Source organism: Dama dama, chromosome 19 (assembly GCF_033118175.1).
Source record: "Dama dama isolate Ldn47 chromosome 19, ASM3311817v1, whole genome shotgun sequence".
Taxonomy (NCBI): Eukaryota; Metazoa; Chordata; class Mammalia; order Artiodactyla; family Cervidae; genus Dama; species Dama dama.
In genome coordinates, this window is record NC_083699.1 from 74877037 (window position 1) to 74893948 (window position 16912).

Genomic DNA, 16912 nt, shown 5'->3' on the forward strand with positions numbered 1-16912 from the left:
TTTCTTTATTCTTTTTTTTTTATCATTATTTTTTTTTTAACAATCAACTGAAATTTAGTGAGAACATGTGTTGGGGTTGGGGGGAGGACAATGGGGTCTTCTCTATTCAGGTAGAATGGGAGAGAGGTGAAGCAGCCTTATCTTGCAGGGTACATTGGTGCCCTCCCAAACATCTCAGAGCTGGCGGTCCAGGCCACGCTGGAACCCCAGGGTGCAGACTCCTCTACTGCTCAGAGCAGCCCATTCCACTGCTGGGCACCTCCAACTGTTCACATTTTCCTCCTGGCAGCCTCTAACTTATAATGGGAGGTGAGGGGTGGACATGTCACTCCAGAACAGCCCTTGAGACAAGAGAAGCAACTGGCATGGAACAAGGGTAGAAAAGCAATAAGTTAAAGCCAAGAATTGCCAGAGATGTGGCAGAATGGGCGAGGGTGCTCCAGGGCTCCTGAGAGTCTCTGGCTTGACCCAGGAGGTACTGGGGAGGTGGCTGATGACAGGGTTCCAGGCAGGAGGTGAATCAGAAGGTGGAGTTGTCCATGCCTCTGTGTAGCCCGGCATATTCCTCAGGCCTGAAGCTGTAGGGTGGGGGCGGCTCCAAGGGAGGCAGACCCAGGACAGGCTTCAGAATTATCTCACTGTAGGGGGGTGGGGGCTCAGAAATGGGTGCTGTGACCCTCTCTACAGGAACAATGGGGGGCTGTTCCAGGGGGGCTGTTGGGGCCTCCTGCTCTGACTTTCTGCAGTTGAGATACAAGTGCTTAGCCAGGCCGCAGATGCACAAGAGGGGTATGATGATCAGGAAGATGATGACAAAAATCCTTAAGGGGCCGGAGAAGAACTCAAACTGCTCCGGCTGGTACTCTTGGCAACAGCTGCTCCCACAGCATTTGAATCCCTTAGGGCAGGTGAAGAAGAGACCACATGTGGCTGCAGCCTGTTGGAGGCTGGCCAGCAGGTGTCAGACATTCTTCTCTTTCTTCTTTTATAAACTATTTATTTATGTATTTGGCTGCACCAGGTACAGCATGCAGGATCTTCCCTGCTGCGTGTGAGACCTTAGTTCCCAGGTATTAGCCCCCTGCATTGGGAACGTGGAGTCTTAGCCACTGGACCACCAGGGAAGTCTGAACGTTGTTGTTTCAAGTCATTAAGTTTTAGGGTGTTTGTTACACAGCTAGAGCTAACTGACACACTCTCCATTTGGACCCAGATGGTTGAAGGTGACATTTCAAGTTTGAGTTTGATCTAGCAGAGGGTCATCTTTTATTTTCCTGGATTTTTATGTCCCATCCATCCTTATCATTCTGACCTGTTTCAACCAGGTCTCCTCTTTTGAGTCACGCTTTACTCAGTGCCCAGTCCTCTCACAGAGACCCCACTGGCCCGCCCCTGCCACTGCCCTGGATCTGCCAGTCTCCTTTCCTTACAGGCACTTGCCTTCTGCCTTCTTTGGATCCTAGCTCTTTTGAGGGAGCCTGATCAAGAGAAGATTCCCCCAAGTAACAGAGCTACCCCCTGCCAGGGGATAAACATCACTGATGGCCTTCTGCAGTGATGCTTTAAGCCATGAGAGATGCAGGCAGGCAGCTCCTGAGGGTACCTGATGCTCAAGGGTATCTGATGCTGAGGGTACCTGGTGCTCAAGGAGAGCTGGGTACCAGACTATGCAGAGAACTTGGCACAGGCTGTTGAGTCAACTCTTACAACAAGCCAGAGAGGTGGAAGTGGACAGATGGGAAAGCTCAGACTGTGAGGGCGTAGGGGGTGGAATTGTTTCTCCCTTCAAAGATCAAAACAGCTTGTACCTGTGAGTGTGACCTGATTTGCAAATATCTTCACAGATGCTGTAAGTGAAGGTGAGGTCAACCTGGGTTGGGCTGGGCCCTCATCCAATGGCGTGTGTCCTCAGAAGGAGAAGGAAAGTTGGACATGGTGACCAGAGGAGAAGGCCATGTGACGGGGGAGACAGATATTAGGGTGTTGCCCCTGAGCCAGGACTAGTGAGGACTGCTGGCAGCTGCCAGACCTGGGAAGAATTGAGGGAGGGTTCTCCCCTGGAGTCTGCAGAGGGACTGACCACAGTTTGATTTTGGACTTATGGCTGCCTCAACTGTGAGAGAATCAATTCCTGTTTTTTTTTTCTTTTCTTTTTTTGGCAGTGCTAGGCGGCATGTTGCATTTTAGTTCCCCGACTAGGGATCAAACTTGCGCTCCCTGCATTTGAAGTGCGGGGTCTTAACCACTGGACCGCCAGGGGAGTCCTTCTTGTTGTTTTTAAGTCACCGAGCTTGGGGCTCTAGGACACACATACAGCTATCACCACAGCTCCAGGACACAAATACAGGAGGTGGGCTGTTAGGCTCCACACAATTAGTGAGAAGAGGAATCCAGCGGGTTTGAAACCCAATCCTTCCAGGTTCTTTGCAGGAGCAGCTAGCCTCTGGACAGTGGTCCATCCTGATGGTAGAAGCTGGGCCAGCGCAGGAGGGAGGAGCAAGCTGACTCGGAGGAGGCTGGCTGGGTTTCTGGAAACCTCACCGGGCTTCATTCAGGGCAGATGGGCTTATGGGAGCAGAGCGGACAATCTATAAACATTAACATTTCTGTGCAGTTCCTTGCCAATCGGTAGACCGTGGTCGGCATAGTACATACATCAGCCCAGCAGGCAGCCTTGGCCTGTGCAACCGGCAGGCATTTCCATGGAGGTGGATGCTGTGAGCCACATTGCCCACCAACTGCCCAGGGTCCATTAGCATCTGTGGGACACACGTCGGCTATTTAAGGGCAGGTGCCTCTGGGCGTCTCGGCAGCAGTGAGGCAGGTTAACATAATTACCTCTTTATCGATCCTACCTCCAAGTGCAGTCACTTTCTGAGGTGCCAGGGAGTGAGGGCTTCAGATGATAAATTTCATGGGACATAACTCAGCCTATGACAAGGGGACTCACCCCCGACCCTGCACCAGAACCTGTCTCCTGCCGGAGGCACCCACCTCCGAGCTCCCGAGACTGTGGGACCCACTGGCCCTCTGTCTTCCCCGAAGTGGGTTGGAAACCCAGCTTGACGCCAAGAAAACCTGCCTGAAGACACAGGGGACCCCAATTCCCTAGCACCCTTGCCATCCCCTCCTCTCCTGATGGAGAATGTCCCCTCAAAATCCAGAGCGACGGTTTCACCTGCCCTTTAGACAAATTGCAGTTAAATTCTTTTGATTTGAATTGTTAAAAACTCCCCTCATGGTAACACTGGAGGAGCAATAGAGTGAAGTTTCACGTCTGGGGCCCTCTCCTGAGTGGGGGTGGGGAACCGGCGCCTCTGCTGCCTTGGGGTGAGGACGGATGTGGCAATTCCTGTGGCCACTGACCCACGGGCGGGGCAGCTCGGGGGGTGCCTGGCCCGTAGAGCAGCCGCTCTTCTTGCCAGAGGAAACCTGCGAGCCCACAGTTCCCACCGGTGGCTGTTTATCTTGCTCTAATGGCTGTTTATCCTGGATGAAGTACTGTGTGTGTTCAGTGTTCATTCAGTCCTCATGCTGAATGGATGTTCCCATCTGATTTAGTTGAAGACATCATTCTGGCTTCAGATACCATGGGTGGAGGAGCTCACGGATGGATGAGCCCACGGATGGAGGAGCCCATGAATGGAGGAGCCCATGAATTGAGGAGCCCACAGGAGATGTCCGTGGTCTGAGAGATGGGGTGGGGGTGTTCAGCCACAGGGACACCATGCAGACAGACACCTCTCCTTTCTCCCTTCTTGGTGGCAAGGTCACAGCTGAACTCACAAGCAGCTGCACGGCCTTTCTGACGGCATGAGCTGGGTTCCCAAGGCAGAGCGCTCTCAGAGCTGAGCCCCAAGATGGTGTTTTCCAGGAGGATTTGCTGGGGATTTATTGGATCCAGTGTTTGATCCATGCTCGGGGAAGTTCTTGGGGAGAGGAACCGTAGAAAATAGCGCGGTGTTGTCCCCTTGTATGAACACAATGTGGTGGAGCTGTGACTGGGGTGTCGGACGGGGCATTTGTCTTGCTGCAACGTCCTGCATGCAGGTCAGGACACTGCTGTGTCTCCCCGACCTCCTCCCCGTGAGGCTTGGCTTTATTCTTCACTTTGACTTTACACTGAGATCAGATGGAGGCCACCTTCTCCTCTTACCCTGCATATTGTACGTGGTCTCTTGGCCAGCATGTGGGGTGTCCCTGGGCAGAAGGCCTTCCAGGTCCTGGTGTACAGGCTGACCTGGATGGACAGGGCCCCGTTCATGGGCTCTGGGGCTGGTCTGTGCAGTGGGGGGCTGACTGGCAGCTTCTCTACAACTTAAAGGGAGGGGACGTCTCCGTGTGAGAGGCGACTCAGGAAGGGGCCTCAGCAATCCCACGGCTCAGCTCATGGGGTGGGATCTGCCTGCAGTGTGGAAGCACTTCTGAAGCAGAAGGTTGGGGACAGCATCCAGTGGGCTCCTGATGCGCTAAGGCAGTGGTCCCCAACCTTTTTGGCACCAGGATGGGTTTCATGAAAGACAATTTTTCCACAGACTGGGGCGGGGGCAAGGAGGATGGTTCCATTTCACCCACCACTCACCTTCTGCTGTGCGGCCTGGTCCCCTGGTCTGGGGGTTGGGGCATCCATTAAGGCATCCCATTAAGGAAGCCAGGCTGTTGACACAAACACCTGGACGGTCATAGGCACTACCAGGACAGTCTCTCCTCTTCTTTCTTGATTTCCCTGTTCCAGGACTTGGTGTAACCTACACCCAGTAAGGCAGAGGAAGTGTGTTAGAGTGTGTATATACACACGTGTACATGCTATTGTATGTATATAAATGTATATTGTGCATGTATACACACATGTACATGTATGACTATATGTCTGTGGACATCTGTGATTATGTATATGCATGGGTGTGTGTGTGGACACATGACTATCTATGATCACATGTCTAGGTATGCATGTGTGATGTGTATAGTGCACACCTAAGCATTATGTGTGTGAACACCTGTGTATATGTGTGGCTGTACATGCACATGCATGTGTGTGTATGCATGGATCACACATGTGGTTGGATGGATATGTAAGCATGTGTGTATTGCATATATGCTACACATATATGTAAGCATGTATGTACGAGGCCTCAGTGTATATGTAAGCATGTGTATGTATGTTGCACGTATATATAAGCATATGTGTATGGGGCCTCAGCGCATATGTAAACATGTGTATGTGTGTTGAATATACGCTCCCTGTATATGTAAGCATGTGTGTATGGGGTTCAATGTATATGTAAGCATTGTATGTATGTTTCATGTATATGTCAATGTGTATGGGGCTTCAGTGTCCATATGTGGACATGCGTATACATGTATGCAAGTATGTGTATGCTTATGTAGCCATGTGTGTGGACCTGTGTTTGATTGTGTGCATATGTGCATGTGTGTGCACAAGTTTAAATTTAGTAATCACTGTGGGAAGCTTGACTGAAGCAGTTTGGTGAGGCAGGTATTCAGCATGCAGCAGACAGAAGGTGCTGTTCAGAGAACGGCCTCACCGATGGGGAGAGCAGATGATAAAACGCCAGTCCAGGAGGACACGCAGGCTGAAGGCATCTTATTTAAACACCTGCTAAGTTTTGGTTGTAGTTTAGCCTAAGCTGCGGTGTGCACTGGCTTTAGCAACATTAAAATGATAAACAAAACTAAGAAGAGATGCGGAACCCAATGTCCCTCTCTGGTACAGAACTGAACTCAAGAAGAGATGGAACATTTCACAGCCCCAAAATGAATTATTCAAAGAAGTAATATTCTGGAGTTTACCAGGGGGAACAGATGTTCCAAGGAAACTGAACCAACACACAAAGGAAATGTCCAGAGAGCTCAGACTATGCCGATGGCCCCAAAAGTCAGTTCTTAGAGCAGATGCTATCAGGGGGACAGAGACGGAACCCACAGCTCTGGGGAGCACTGAGGGGTCTAAACGCATGTGGGGAGGGGGTGTCTGGACTGTGAACTAGATGGGGCTGGGTCTCCCCTTGTGGGCGCTGGTCCACCCAGAACATCCTCAGTGCTTGTCCCTAAAACAGAAGCAGTAGAAGAGGGACCGGAGATGGGGCCCATCATTCCCTGAGACAGGGATCCTGAAACGTGCTGAGTAAACAGGCTCCTTGTCCTATCTGCCCATTGTGATGTGGAATCCCCACCCCTGGAAACAGGCTCAAGCCTGTGGTTGTCTGTGTCCACATGGATTTCTTGGCTCACACTGCCTGCAGCCTAAACGAGCCACCTCCAGTCCCGTGTCCCCGAGCACAGCCACCAATGTCCTCCTAGTAACTCACAAGGAGGACACGCATGTCCCCACGCTCCGGGAGCTAAGCTGACATCTAATGCTGAATTACATGGAGGCACTCAACAAGTCACTCGGGCCATCGCTCTAAGACACACGGGTGAGGAGAGCACGGCGTCCTTGTCTCACGTGGGCACTGGGGAGATTCCTGAAGCAGCCCAGGATACCCAACTCCACCAAAAAAAAGCTCAGACCCATTTCTTTATAAGAATATATTATTTAAAAGACAGTTTAAAAATAAAAATTCTGTACAGCTTGTGAAGTCCTGTTTTTTTGTATCAGTGAACAAAATGGTTCTTAGAAAATGATCTCGTGGTGGCAGGCACTCAGGACCATTTTTTCCTGCACGGACGATCCTGTGAAGCTTGGCTGGCCGGGTCCAGAGCAGTAGTCTGCAGCTCTCTACTTTCTTCAGGCACAGTCTGCTTGGAAAAGGGAAAAGATGCTGGTTTGTGTTGGTGGGATCAAAAATGCTCTGGCAACATCACAAATGTCATGGCATCACACACAGTGAGCAATTTTTCTGTATCAGAATTCTCTGGTCGTTGAACAGCTAAAATGAGAAGAATGGGATTATTACCTCTAGTTTAGAGATTGGGGCTCTGCGGCTCAGAGAGGTTGAGATGCCTGTGGGTGTCACTCAGCTTGTAATGAGCAAAGCCTGGACTCACATGGTATGACCAGACCCCATGGAGACTGAATGAACTGGTTTGCCTTCTACCTGGACTGAATGAATAGCCAGGATCCACAAGTGCAGAGGATGTGCTTGTAGTGACATAAACAAAGACTTTATTTCTGAGAAGCTTTGAAAAATGTTTTCTCTTATAAGTGGTACCTATGCTAATCAGGATGAGATGGTTGGATGGCATCACCGACTCGATGGACATGAGTTTGCGCAAGCTCCAGGAGCTGGTGATGGACAGGGAAGCCTGGCGTGCTGCAGTCCATGGGGTCGCAAAGAGTCAGACACGACTGAGCGACTAAACTGACTGATGCTAATCATCGATCATTTTCTGTTAACTAAGGCATGACCCCTTCTTTCAGAGCCTATTTGTAAAGATTATATGCTAGGAGGAGACGTTCCATTTAAAAACATTTGTACATGCAGATTTCTTCCCTTCCTTCCCTTCCTCCGTCCTTCCCAGCTTTTCACACTGTCCCCATTTCTGTCTGAAAACTAGTTAATCCTAAAGGCAATCAACCCTGAATATTCATGGGAAGGACTGATGCTGAAGCTGAAGCTCTAGTACTTTGGCCACCTGATGTGAAGAGCCAACTCACTGATGCTGGGTAAGAGTGAAGGCAGAGGAGAAGGGGATGACAGAGGATGAGATGGTTGGATGGCATCACCGACTCGATGGACGTGAGTTTGAGCAAGCTCCGGGAGACAGTAAAGGACAGGGAAGCCAGGTCTGCTGCAGCCCACGAGGTTGCATAGACCTGGACACAACTGAGTGACTGAACAACAACTGAGACATCATTCAGGGCAGCGTTACCTTCACTCTGTTTCCCGAGGTCTCTGCTTTTCTCTCTCGACGTGGCGCTCCCAGACGTCAGGCTCTCAGCCTTCTGCTGTGACCAGGACAGAGCACACAGGAGGTGACAGACAGTGAGTGAGTGACTGCTTGTCTACTCAAAAGCTTCCTGGGACAGGAGGCGCTAAGACATGTGAGGGGATGTGCCCTGGGGGCACTTCCCAGACACAGCTCTGCACGGTCTAGCTTCCCGGCCGTTGGAGGCCTCACCACATGGCCTCCATTCGGTCTTAGACAGTGAGCTCTCGCCGGCTGCAGAGGCAGCCCCAGAGCACTGGCCGTGGTGGATGCTGAGTCCATGGCCCTGTCACCTCTTTTGTGGGTCAGCTCCTTCTGGGGGCAGGAGGGGGCCGTGAAGGGTCTTAGTGGTCTTCTGGGCAGGCAGCCTGGGACCTGGAGACTGAGGTCTTTGCAGTGATAGCTCAAGGCTGGACCAGGGGGGCCAGGCCTGTCAGCCCTCCTGTCGGAGGGCGCGGCTGGGGGATGTCGCCTCTAACATCTCTTCTCTGCACCATGTGTGCTTAGGCTTTTGGCGTTTTGTGACTTCCTGGGAGGAAAATCCCACTTGAAAAATCAGTTGCTGGCCGGGATTGCCCATCGACCCGAAAGCACCATGGTGCATCTGGCATCGTACACAATGGAGGTTGAGAGGGTCGAGAGCCACCCGGAGGCTCAGCAAGGCATGGAGGGAGTTCCTGGCTGGAAGGCAGGGTGGGGGCCCTGCCTGCAGCGAGTATGAAGAACAAACGGCACGGGAGCGGGCCCTGCAGTGTGGGCGGGGGGTGCTAGGCAAGGCCCAGTGGGGACAAGCCCGCAGCAGCAGGGAGGTGGCTCCCACTGCACTGGGCACCCCAGAGAGAGGGAGAGGGAAGGTGGAGGGAGGGGAGGCCATACTTGGGTGACTGGACATCACGGGGCAGGTCCCTGGGGTCCCAAGGGGCAGGGGGCCCTGAAGCAGGTCTGCAACATCTGGGGTCCTGCCAGGGCCAGACCGGCTCTTGGGGAGTCTCTGAAAGCCTCCACCCCAGCTCTGAGCCTCCCTGAAACACAGGACCAACCCCAATAGCCAACTAGAGCCAGATCGGGTCTTTTGATCCTCCTCAAGGTGCCACCAGAGTCCCATGGCTGGGTGTGGTGGTGGCTTTTCCAGGGAATCTCTTCCATGGCCTTGCTTCTGAACAAAGTCAGCCCTGGGAGGAGGGGAGGGACCTGCATGGGGCCAGAAACCCGCTCTGAGGGGACGTGGGTGGCAGAGGCTGTGATGTCCTCGAACCCCTGTGGGCGACCACGACTGCAGGGGACAGACTCCCCCCAAGGCTCTGTGCCTCCCATCTGTGAGCCCTCTGAGGACAGAACACCTCTGCATCGCGCCTGGCGTCTCTGTGGGACGGATGAGCTCTGTTGGAGGCCCCCTGGGTGGTGTGGCCGGGCGGGGTGGGGGGCCCGTGGACCCCAGCTTCTCACAGAGGCGACTCACCTCCCTAACGGCATCGTCCATCTGCTTCAGCTCCTCGTAGCGATCTCGGGACTCCCAGAGCGGCTGCAGCATGAGCTCCTCAACCACGGGGAAGAGCTGTGAGAGAAAAGGAGGCTGTCAACAGGCCGTCATCCTCGTGGGAATGCATCGCGGAAAACCAGCCGCCCGGGAGGCGTGCTCCCGTCCAGGGTCACGGCTGGGGTAGAACCCACAGTGCTCGAGGTGCTGCTGGCTGCTCAATGGCTCCTGGGAGCCTGCGGGGACAGAGCTGTCAGGGACGGAGCGCCCCACCTGCCTGTTCTGAGTCCCGCGCTGTGTCCTGCTCTCACACTTTCCACGAGGACCTGGCAGAAGCCACTCCCTCCTTCTGCCTCCCAGAACCCTGACATCCCACCGCGGACTCTCATCTCCCAAATGCCAACCTCGCCAACCTCACCCAGCAGACTCTGGGCAGCCACGGGTGGGTGGAGTGAAGGCACACTGCACGTGGCCCGGGACCCCGTCTGCTTGCACCACACTGGGGCCTGGCCCTGCCTGCGGCTCTGCCTCCCGCCTGCAGCACCCACCGCCCCGGGTCCACCTGGTGAGCATGCTTTGTTTTTGAGACTCAGCTCTGAGGGGGCTGCCTCTCCCTCTGAGGAGCCCCCCTCCCAGTCCCAGGAGGCACAGCCCCTGATTCCCTGCCCCACGGGGCCCTGTGCACACAGCCCCCAGCCCCAACTGCTCCTGCAAGAGAGGGCAGGCCCACCATCGCCTCTGCTGGCCTTCACCTGCCGCCTGTGGGGTAAGGGTGCTGTGGGGCTCGAGGAAGGGTGTGCTGAGGAAGTTCTGGAAGGTTGCTAAGAACAGCATGGGGGGTCCAGGCCAAGGCTTGAAGAAGGTGGGACCAGGAGCCACGGGCCTCTCCGGTAAGGCAGAAGTGCCCAAGAGGATGGGCGACTGCCCAATAAGGCGGGTGGTTTGCCCTGTGCTGGGGGCCGTGGGAGCCATGGAAGGTTTAGGAGAGAGGCAGAGACTGTCTCCTTTCTGAGGATTAATGTGGTGATCGCTGTGGGCTGTGGGGGTGGGGGAGACGGGGGCAGGCAGGTTAGAAGGTTCTTCTGAAGGCAGAGATGAGAGGCGCTGACAAGGCCCTGCTGGTGCCCTGGGAGGGGGGCTGGGGTGGCTCCAGAGACATGGTGGAGGAGGGGCAGGCCCAGGAAGGGGCAGTGAGAGGCGCCGTGGTTTTGCGGCTGGGTCACCGCTTGGGCTGGGGGTGGGCACGGAGGCCAGGAGGGGTTGGGGGCGGTCTGTTTGAACATGCGGGTGTTAGGTGTGGTGGGCTTCGGGTGAGCGTCAGGTAGGCAGCTACTGCTCATGTGTGTGTGTTTGAGTGTGTGTCCGTGGGAGTGTGTGTCCATGGGAGTGTGTGCGTGTCCATGGAGTGTGTGTCTTGTGTGTGTCCATGTGCTTGTGTGTCCGTGGGAGTGTGTGTCCGTGGGAGTGTGTGTGTGTGTGTTCATGGGAGTGTGTGTCTCTGTGTGTGTCATGTGAGTGTATGCTGTGTGTCTGTGTGTGTCCCTTTGTGTGTGTCCATGTGAGTGCGTGTCTGTGAGTCTGTCCGTGTGTGTGTGTCCATGTGAGTGCACACGTGTACTTCTCCCTGCTGGGTCACCCGCTTGCGGATGTGGTCACTCACCTTGGTCACCGTCTCAAACATCGGGATCAGGACGAACTTGATGAAGCCGATTTGGGCTGTGGCTTTGGTCACTTTGTCCCGGTCCATGAATGGGGCCACGGGGAGGCCCTCTGACTTCTCGCGGTCACTCTGCAGGGAAGGTACCGAACATGATGTTAAAGAAAGAAACACTCGTGGAATCTGGGCGCTTCAAGGATCACTGCTCTCAGAGGAAGAGAAAAACAGCTAACATGGTAGCAGAATCACCAGCATCACACATGGTAGTGACCACGTGGGAGATGAGGACGCTGTAAGTGCTAACCAGGGGCCCCCTGGGCCTGCACGGTTGTGTCCAGGGGAGAAGAAGACGTCTCCAGGCCCTGCTGGCTGCTCAGCAGCAGAGCAGCTTGTAGACCAGCACCCCCCACCCTGCGACCCCTCATCCCAGCCCCAGACTCATCAAGCTGCTCTAGCAAGAGGCTCATTGCCCCTTCTGACATTTTCCGTCTTAGGCTGGCTTTGCTTCCTGTCCCAGAGTGTCTCCAGCCATAACTGTTTGGTCTCATGCACCCAGGGGCTCCAGTCCCTGCAGGAGGCCCCCATCGGGTGGGGGGAGTTAATCAGTGATAACAGGGGTGCTAACGTGGTTGACAGTTTGACATTAGCTTTTCCTGTCTGTCCCTGTCTTACGTGTCTCAAATTACAACCCCATGCATTTCTGCGTGCCCCTGCGGTGAAGGCTTCTAGAAGCTGTGAAACTGGCCACCTCTGTGCCTCTGTCACATTTCAAACAGGAACCCAGTTAAGGGGCTAAAGAGCCCCAGGAGGTGTGGCCTGTGCGACAGTCTTACCTGCATGAAATATTCCTCCAACAAACAGTCCACCCACGGTTCTGCCACCTCCATGGGGCGGACCTCGTTGGAGATGTCACAGCATTTGATCAGTATCATCTTCAGCTGAAAGAAGAGATCTGGACTCAGCCATGCAGCATGGGATATACCTCGCAGGGCTCTGGGTCTGGGCTTGCCATCACAGGCTGGCAGGGAGGAGGTGGGAGATTCGGGTGGAGAGGAACTGAGCTTTGCTGTAGCCCCTCCCCCCAACAAGGGCACACTTCCCACTGCAAGGGGAGGAGAACGGGGCATCACCACACCCCCAAGGATCAGACTCCTTCCTGGAGGGGCTTGAGTAGCAGGAAAGCGCCTTTAACACGTGGACATTTTGTCTTATGAACCATATATTGCAAAGCTCCGAAGTATCTCTTTGACGTTGACGATACATAAAAAATATAGACAGATAGCGCTGTCAGGAGGCAGAGGTTTAAACGGTAATGAGAAGAAACACAATGGGCCCCCTGAGCACTGAAGAAGTGCGTTAGAAACATAGGGTGAAGTAGACCCTCACATAGCAGCAGGGAGCGTGCCCACCAGCCTCGGTGAGAGGGACAGAGTAAAGGGAAAAGTAGGTGATTAAACAGTTAATTCCAAGGCAGCTCAAGTGCTAAAGAATCCACCTGCCAATGCAGGAGATGCAAGAGGCATGGGTTTGATTATTGGGTCGGGAAGATCCGCTGGAGAAGGAAATGACAACCCACTCCAGCATGCCTGGAGAACCCCATGGACAGGGGAGCCTGGCGGGCTACGGTCCATGGGGTCGCAGAGTCAGGTATGACTGAACACGCACATGCGCGTGCATACACACACACACACACACACACACACACACGCTCTAACTAGGATTATATGTAGAGAAAAAAATATGCGAGACCCCTGTAAGTTAATGATCACTCAAGAAAGTGAGTTTTCTTAACCACAAAACCAAGCAGGCTTGCTTAGCAAGAAAACCGTGGGACAGAAGCATGGGGACATACCCTCAAACAATAAAACAACGGTGGCGTGCGACCCACATCCTGCCCAGAGAGTTCAGTAAGTTAATGACTCCTAGGACATACTCTGCACACATAAGAGACAATAATTTACGGAAAGGGGACATCTCAAAGTGAAAGACCCTCATTGTACTGTGACCTGAAATCATTTTTCTGTAGTGCCATGACAGTCCTGGCTTAAGCATGTAGGGACAAGAAAACTCCCCCCACCCCATCTGACATGGAGGAGGAGCTCATGATGGAAGCATGATGTCTACTCAAGAATGAGGAAGAAGGTGGTCTTTTCTGCTCTCCCTACTTTTCCTTTGATTATAGAACCAAGCCCACCAAGTTCTCAGGGAGTGGCATGCTCTCACCCACCCACTTGTAAGCCTCACAAGCATCTTGTTCTAATCTCTTATCTATAACTTTGCCTCTCATTGAATTCTTCCTGTGCTGAGACATAAAGGACCAAAGCTACTAGGAGCCCCCAGAAACACCACCTGGGGGTTTCATCAGCACCCCATGGTCTGAACACCACAGGGGAACCCCCTGTCCCCACCACAGGGGTGGGAACCACAGCCCTGCTGGTTGAAGCGGGTATGTGGAGAGCACAGTCATACCAACATCAAGGCGGCCCTGGATTCTGCCCTCTGTTCCCAAGCCTGGCATTCCCCTGCGTTGGCCGGGCCTCTGCATTTGGGGCTGCCTTTGCCCACTTATCACATTCAAATCCGAAGGAGATGAAAGGATGGGAAAGGAATTCCTTTAACCAGGAGAGGGGGTCCTACTAGGGGCTGGGGGGCTTTCCCTGCTAAGCGCTGGGACTTTGAAAATTGGTGTTACTGATACCTCACTCCAGGTGAGGGTATGCATTTTCCTTTGGTTTCTTGGTTCCCAGTCTGAGCTGGGGGGTGGGGCTCGCCCGCTAGGCCCCCAGAGAAGTAAAAACAGCCCACTCACAAGGGTCACATGCTCCTTGTTGCTGTAGTCAAAATTCTCCATTTTCTCTTTGAAAGAGTCCATGATTTCCGCATGCCTCGCCATGTCAGTGGCCAAGATTAACGTGATCATTCCCTGAGAAGTGAAGGCAAAGAGTTAACACAGGGCGTGATGCCAATGATTACGCAGTGAGCAACCACGGTATGCGGAGCCCTCTGCTCACGTCACTTCATTCAGGCCTCATGCCAGTGCCAGGGGCGGTACTGGCCTCGTTTTTATAAAGAAACTGAGACCCGGAGAGGCTAAGGAGCTTGCCCAGGTCACAGCTGGTGAGTGGGAGGCTGGGGTTTGAGCCCAAGGGTGCCTGAGGCAGGCTGTGTCCCCAGAGCAGGCTGCGAGTCCAGGCCCACGAGGAGCATTCACCTGCAGAGAAGAGGCTCAGCGTGGCTCCTTGTGAAGTCCACCAGGTTTTAGTTAAGGACAAATGTTTCCTGCCAGTTCACTAATCTAGATATACGGTTTGTTCCTCTTAGATCTTGTTGCTGGAGGTCAATGACCCATTTTCCAAGAGTATTTTTTTCTTATTATCTAATCTGTATGTTAGGGCTTCCCTCATAGCTCAGTCGGTAAAGAATCTGCCTGCAGTGCAGGAGACCCGGGTTTGATCCCTGGGTTGGGAAGATCCCTGGGTTGGGAAGATCCCTTGGAGAAGGAAATGGCAACCCACGCCAGCATCCTTGCCTGGAAAATCTCATGGCCAGAGGAGCCTGGTGGGCTGCAGTCCATGGGGTCGCAAAGAGTCGGGCATGACTGAGCGACTAACACTTAATCTGTATGTGACTGCATGTGCATATCTTGCTTGGGAAAAAAGTCTGATGATAAATAATAGCATTCTTCTATTAACAAATTTGTAAGCAAAAGTGAAATGTTTTTAATACAAATATTTTACGATCTTGTTAACCAAATGTTGGTTTAGTAGAAGTAATGTAATTTGAAACCATGATCATCTATCAACCTGCTCATCCACCCATTAATTTATCTGTCTACCCATCCATCCACTTGTTCACCCATCCATCCAACCATCCACTTGTTCATTCATCCAACATCCACTCATTTGTTCACTTATTTATCCATCCATCTATCCATCCAAGTGTCCATCTATCCATCTATCCCTTCATCCATCCAACTGTCCATCCATCCATCCATCTCTCCATACATCCATCAACCTACTCATCCACCCATTAATTTATCTGTCTACCCATCCATACACTTGTTCATTCATCCACTCATTCACTTGTTCACTTATCCATCCATTCATTCATCCAGCCACCCACTCGTTCACTCATCCATCCACCCATTCACTTATTCACTTGTCTATCTGTCCATCCATTCATCCATTCATCCATCCATCCCACAAATATTTACAGAGCACACCTCTGTGCTGGGTATGATGTTCTACTTCTCCAAGAAAACAACACCAGAAACAGCAAATACAGAACTCAAATCAGTCAGGACAGATAAAAAATGTACTTGGGGAGGGAGCATCACTGGCCTTCTGAATTGTGCCATTTCTCGGTAAGGATTTAATTGCTATTAGTGAAGGATCTACTCTCGTGATGAGTTATCCCTCAAGATATTCAAGGAAAAAACATTATTAAAAACTGGGACAATGGATTTTACCCCCAGAAAGTGTTAAAGTCAGTAAGATGTCTGGGGCAGGAGCAGCAGTATGTCCCTGTGTGGGTGGCAGGAGGCAGGGCACGTCCCTGGGGCGTGTCCCTGGGGGCATGTCTCCTCCTGCTCTGACTGCTCCTCCCACGACGGGAGGGGGCCAGCTGCCTGGATGCTCTGGGCTGAGTTCCTGGCGGGGCTCCTCACCCAGCAGCCGTCAGGGGCGGCACACAGGAGGGCCCTTTCTTCAGGACTCGCCCCCTTACCTGCTTTACAGAAAGACTCACTACAGCTAATAGAACAACACATAGCAGGTGCCTACCATTTCTGTGGGTCCATACACGTGGAAGGGCGGCCAGAAAGCCTATAGATAAAGGGTGATAACTGCACCAGGTGACTCAACAAGGCCTGTGGTTAAGCCCTGGCTGAGCGCCAATTTCCTGGAAGCGGAAGGATGGGAACAGGCCTGCAGCTGTCTGCTAAGGTGAAGCTGTCGGTTCTCCAGGAGGAGGGGAGTGTGTCCTGCCCCGGGTTCTAGTGCGTCTTTATCAGGTGCTGCTGCTGCTGCTGAGTCACTTCAGTCGTGTCCGACTCTGTGCGACCCCATCCCTGGGATTCTCCAGGCAAGAACACTGGAGTGGGTTGCTATTTCCTTCTCCAATGCATAAAAGTGAAAAGTGACAGTGAAGTCGCTCAACCATGTCCGATCCCATGGACCGCAGCCTACCAGGCTCCTCCATCCATGGGATTTTCCAGGCATGAGTACTGGAGTGGGGCGCCATTGCCTTCTCCGTTTTCAGGTGCAGGCCTCCCTTTGTCAGGGACTCCCAGCTGGGCCACTGAGACACGGGTGGACTTCCACATGGAGGACGTGGCTCCCACCTGTTTGAGTCCTTGGGCTGCCATGCAAAGTGCCACACGCGGGGGGCAGAGCAGCAGGAAGGCATCTCCTCGTGACTCTGGAGGAACCAAGGTGCCCCCTCTGAAGGCTCCGGGGATGGCCCACTCCCTGCCTCTTGGTTCTGGCAGCCCCGGGGCTCTGCCTCCGCCATCACACGGCCTCTCTGTCTCTCCTCTGCGTGTCTCTTATACGGATACTTGTCATTGGATTTAGGGTCCATGTGGATGATCTGAGCTAACCTCTAAAGATCCTAGTTTAATTATAGCTACAAAGATTTATTCTAAATAAGTCACATTCGCAGCTCCTCGGGGGTCAGGAGGTGGACTTGACTATTGTTTTGGTCAGGGGAGGCTATCATTCAACCCACCTCACCCCTCCAGGATAGCTCTGACATTGTCCCTCCTCTGAACATGCCAGAGGGTGGGGCACAGGGCTTTGTTCGGTGGGAACTGCTCTGTGTGTATGTGTGTGTGTGCGTGCTAGGGGCCTGTGCTCAGAGGGACCTGCCATGTGTGTGTGTACATGTAT

At 53.1% G+C, this 16912-nt stretch overlaps 2 protein-coding genes across 13 annotated transcripts in view; both read right to left on the reverse strand.

Moving 5' to 3' along the window:
* Positions 1–520: 520 nt before the first annotated feature.
* Positions 521–4630, reverse strand: LOC133074106 (transmembrane protein 92-like). The gene is made up of 2 exons (XM_061168049.1): positions 4583–4630; positions 521–898 (listed from the first exon to the last, which is right to left on the reverse strand). The coding sequence occupies exons 1-2, from the start codon at positions 4628–4630 to the stop codon at positions 521–523; spliced, it is 426 nt and encodes a 141-aa protein (XP_061024032.1).
* Positions 4631–6534: 1904 nt separating this feature from the next.
* PDE9A (phosphodiesterase 9A) overlaps positions 6535–16912 on the reverse strand; it is a 106598-nt gene continuing 96220 nt past the window's right edge. For 6 of the 12 annotated variants that reach the window (XM_061167511.1, XM_061167522.1, XM_061167518.1 and 3 more), the window contains 6 exons: positions 13834–13947; positions 11858–11962; positions 11028–11156; positions 9350–9445; positions 7834–7909; positions 6755–6890 (listed from right to left, as the gene is read on the reverse strand). In XM_061167511.1, the coding sequence (XP_061023494.1) occupies positions 6802–6890; positions 7834–7909; positions 9350–9445; positions 11028–11156; positions 11858–11962; positions 13834–13947 (609 nt within the window). In that variant the 3' untranslated portion in view covers positions 6755–6801. Of the gene's footprint in view, positions 6891–7833; positions 7910–9349; positions 9446–11027; positions 11157–11857; positions 11963–13833; positions 13948–16912 lie in introns of all 12 variants that reach the window. The other 6 variants (XM_061167517.1, XM_061167515.1, XM_061167514.1 and 3 more) reach the window with 6 other exon arrangements.

Coding starts and splice junctions, on each gene's coding strand:
- LOC133074106 (XM_061168049.1), bottom strand. CDS start 4,630: ATGGATGCCCCAACCCCCAGACCAGGGGACCAGGCCGCACAGCAGAAG. Junction 899..4,582: donor ACCAGGCCGCACAGCAGAAG/GTGAGTGGTGGG, acceptor ACCTGCCCTAAG/GGATTCAAATGCTGTGGGAG.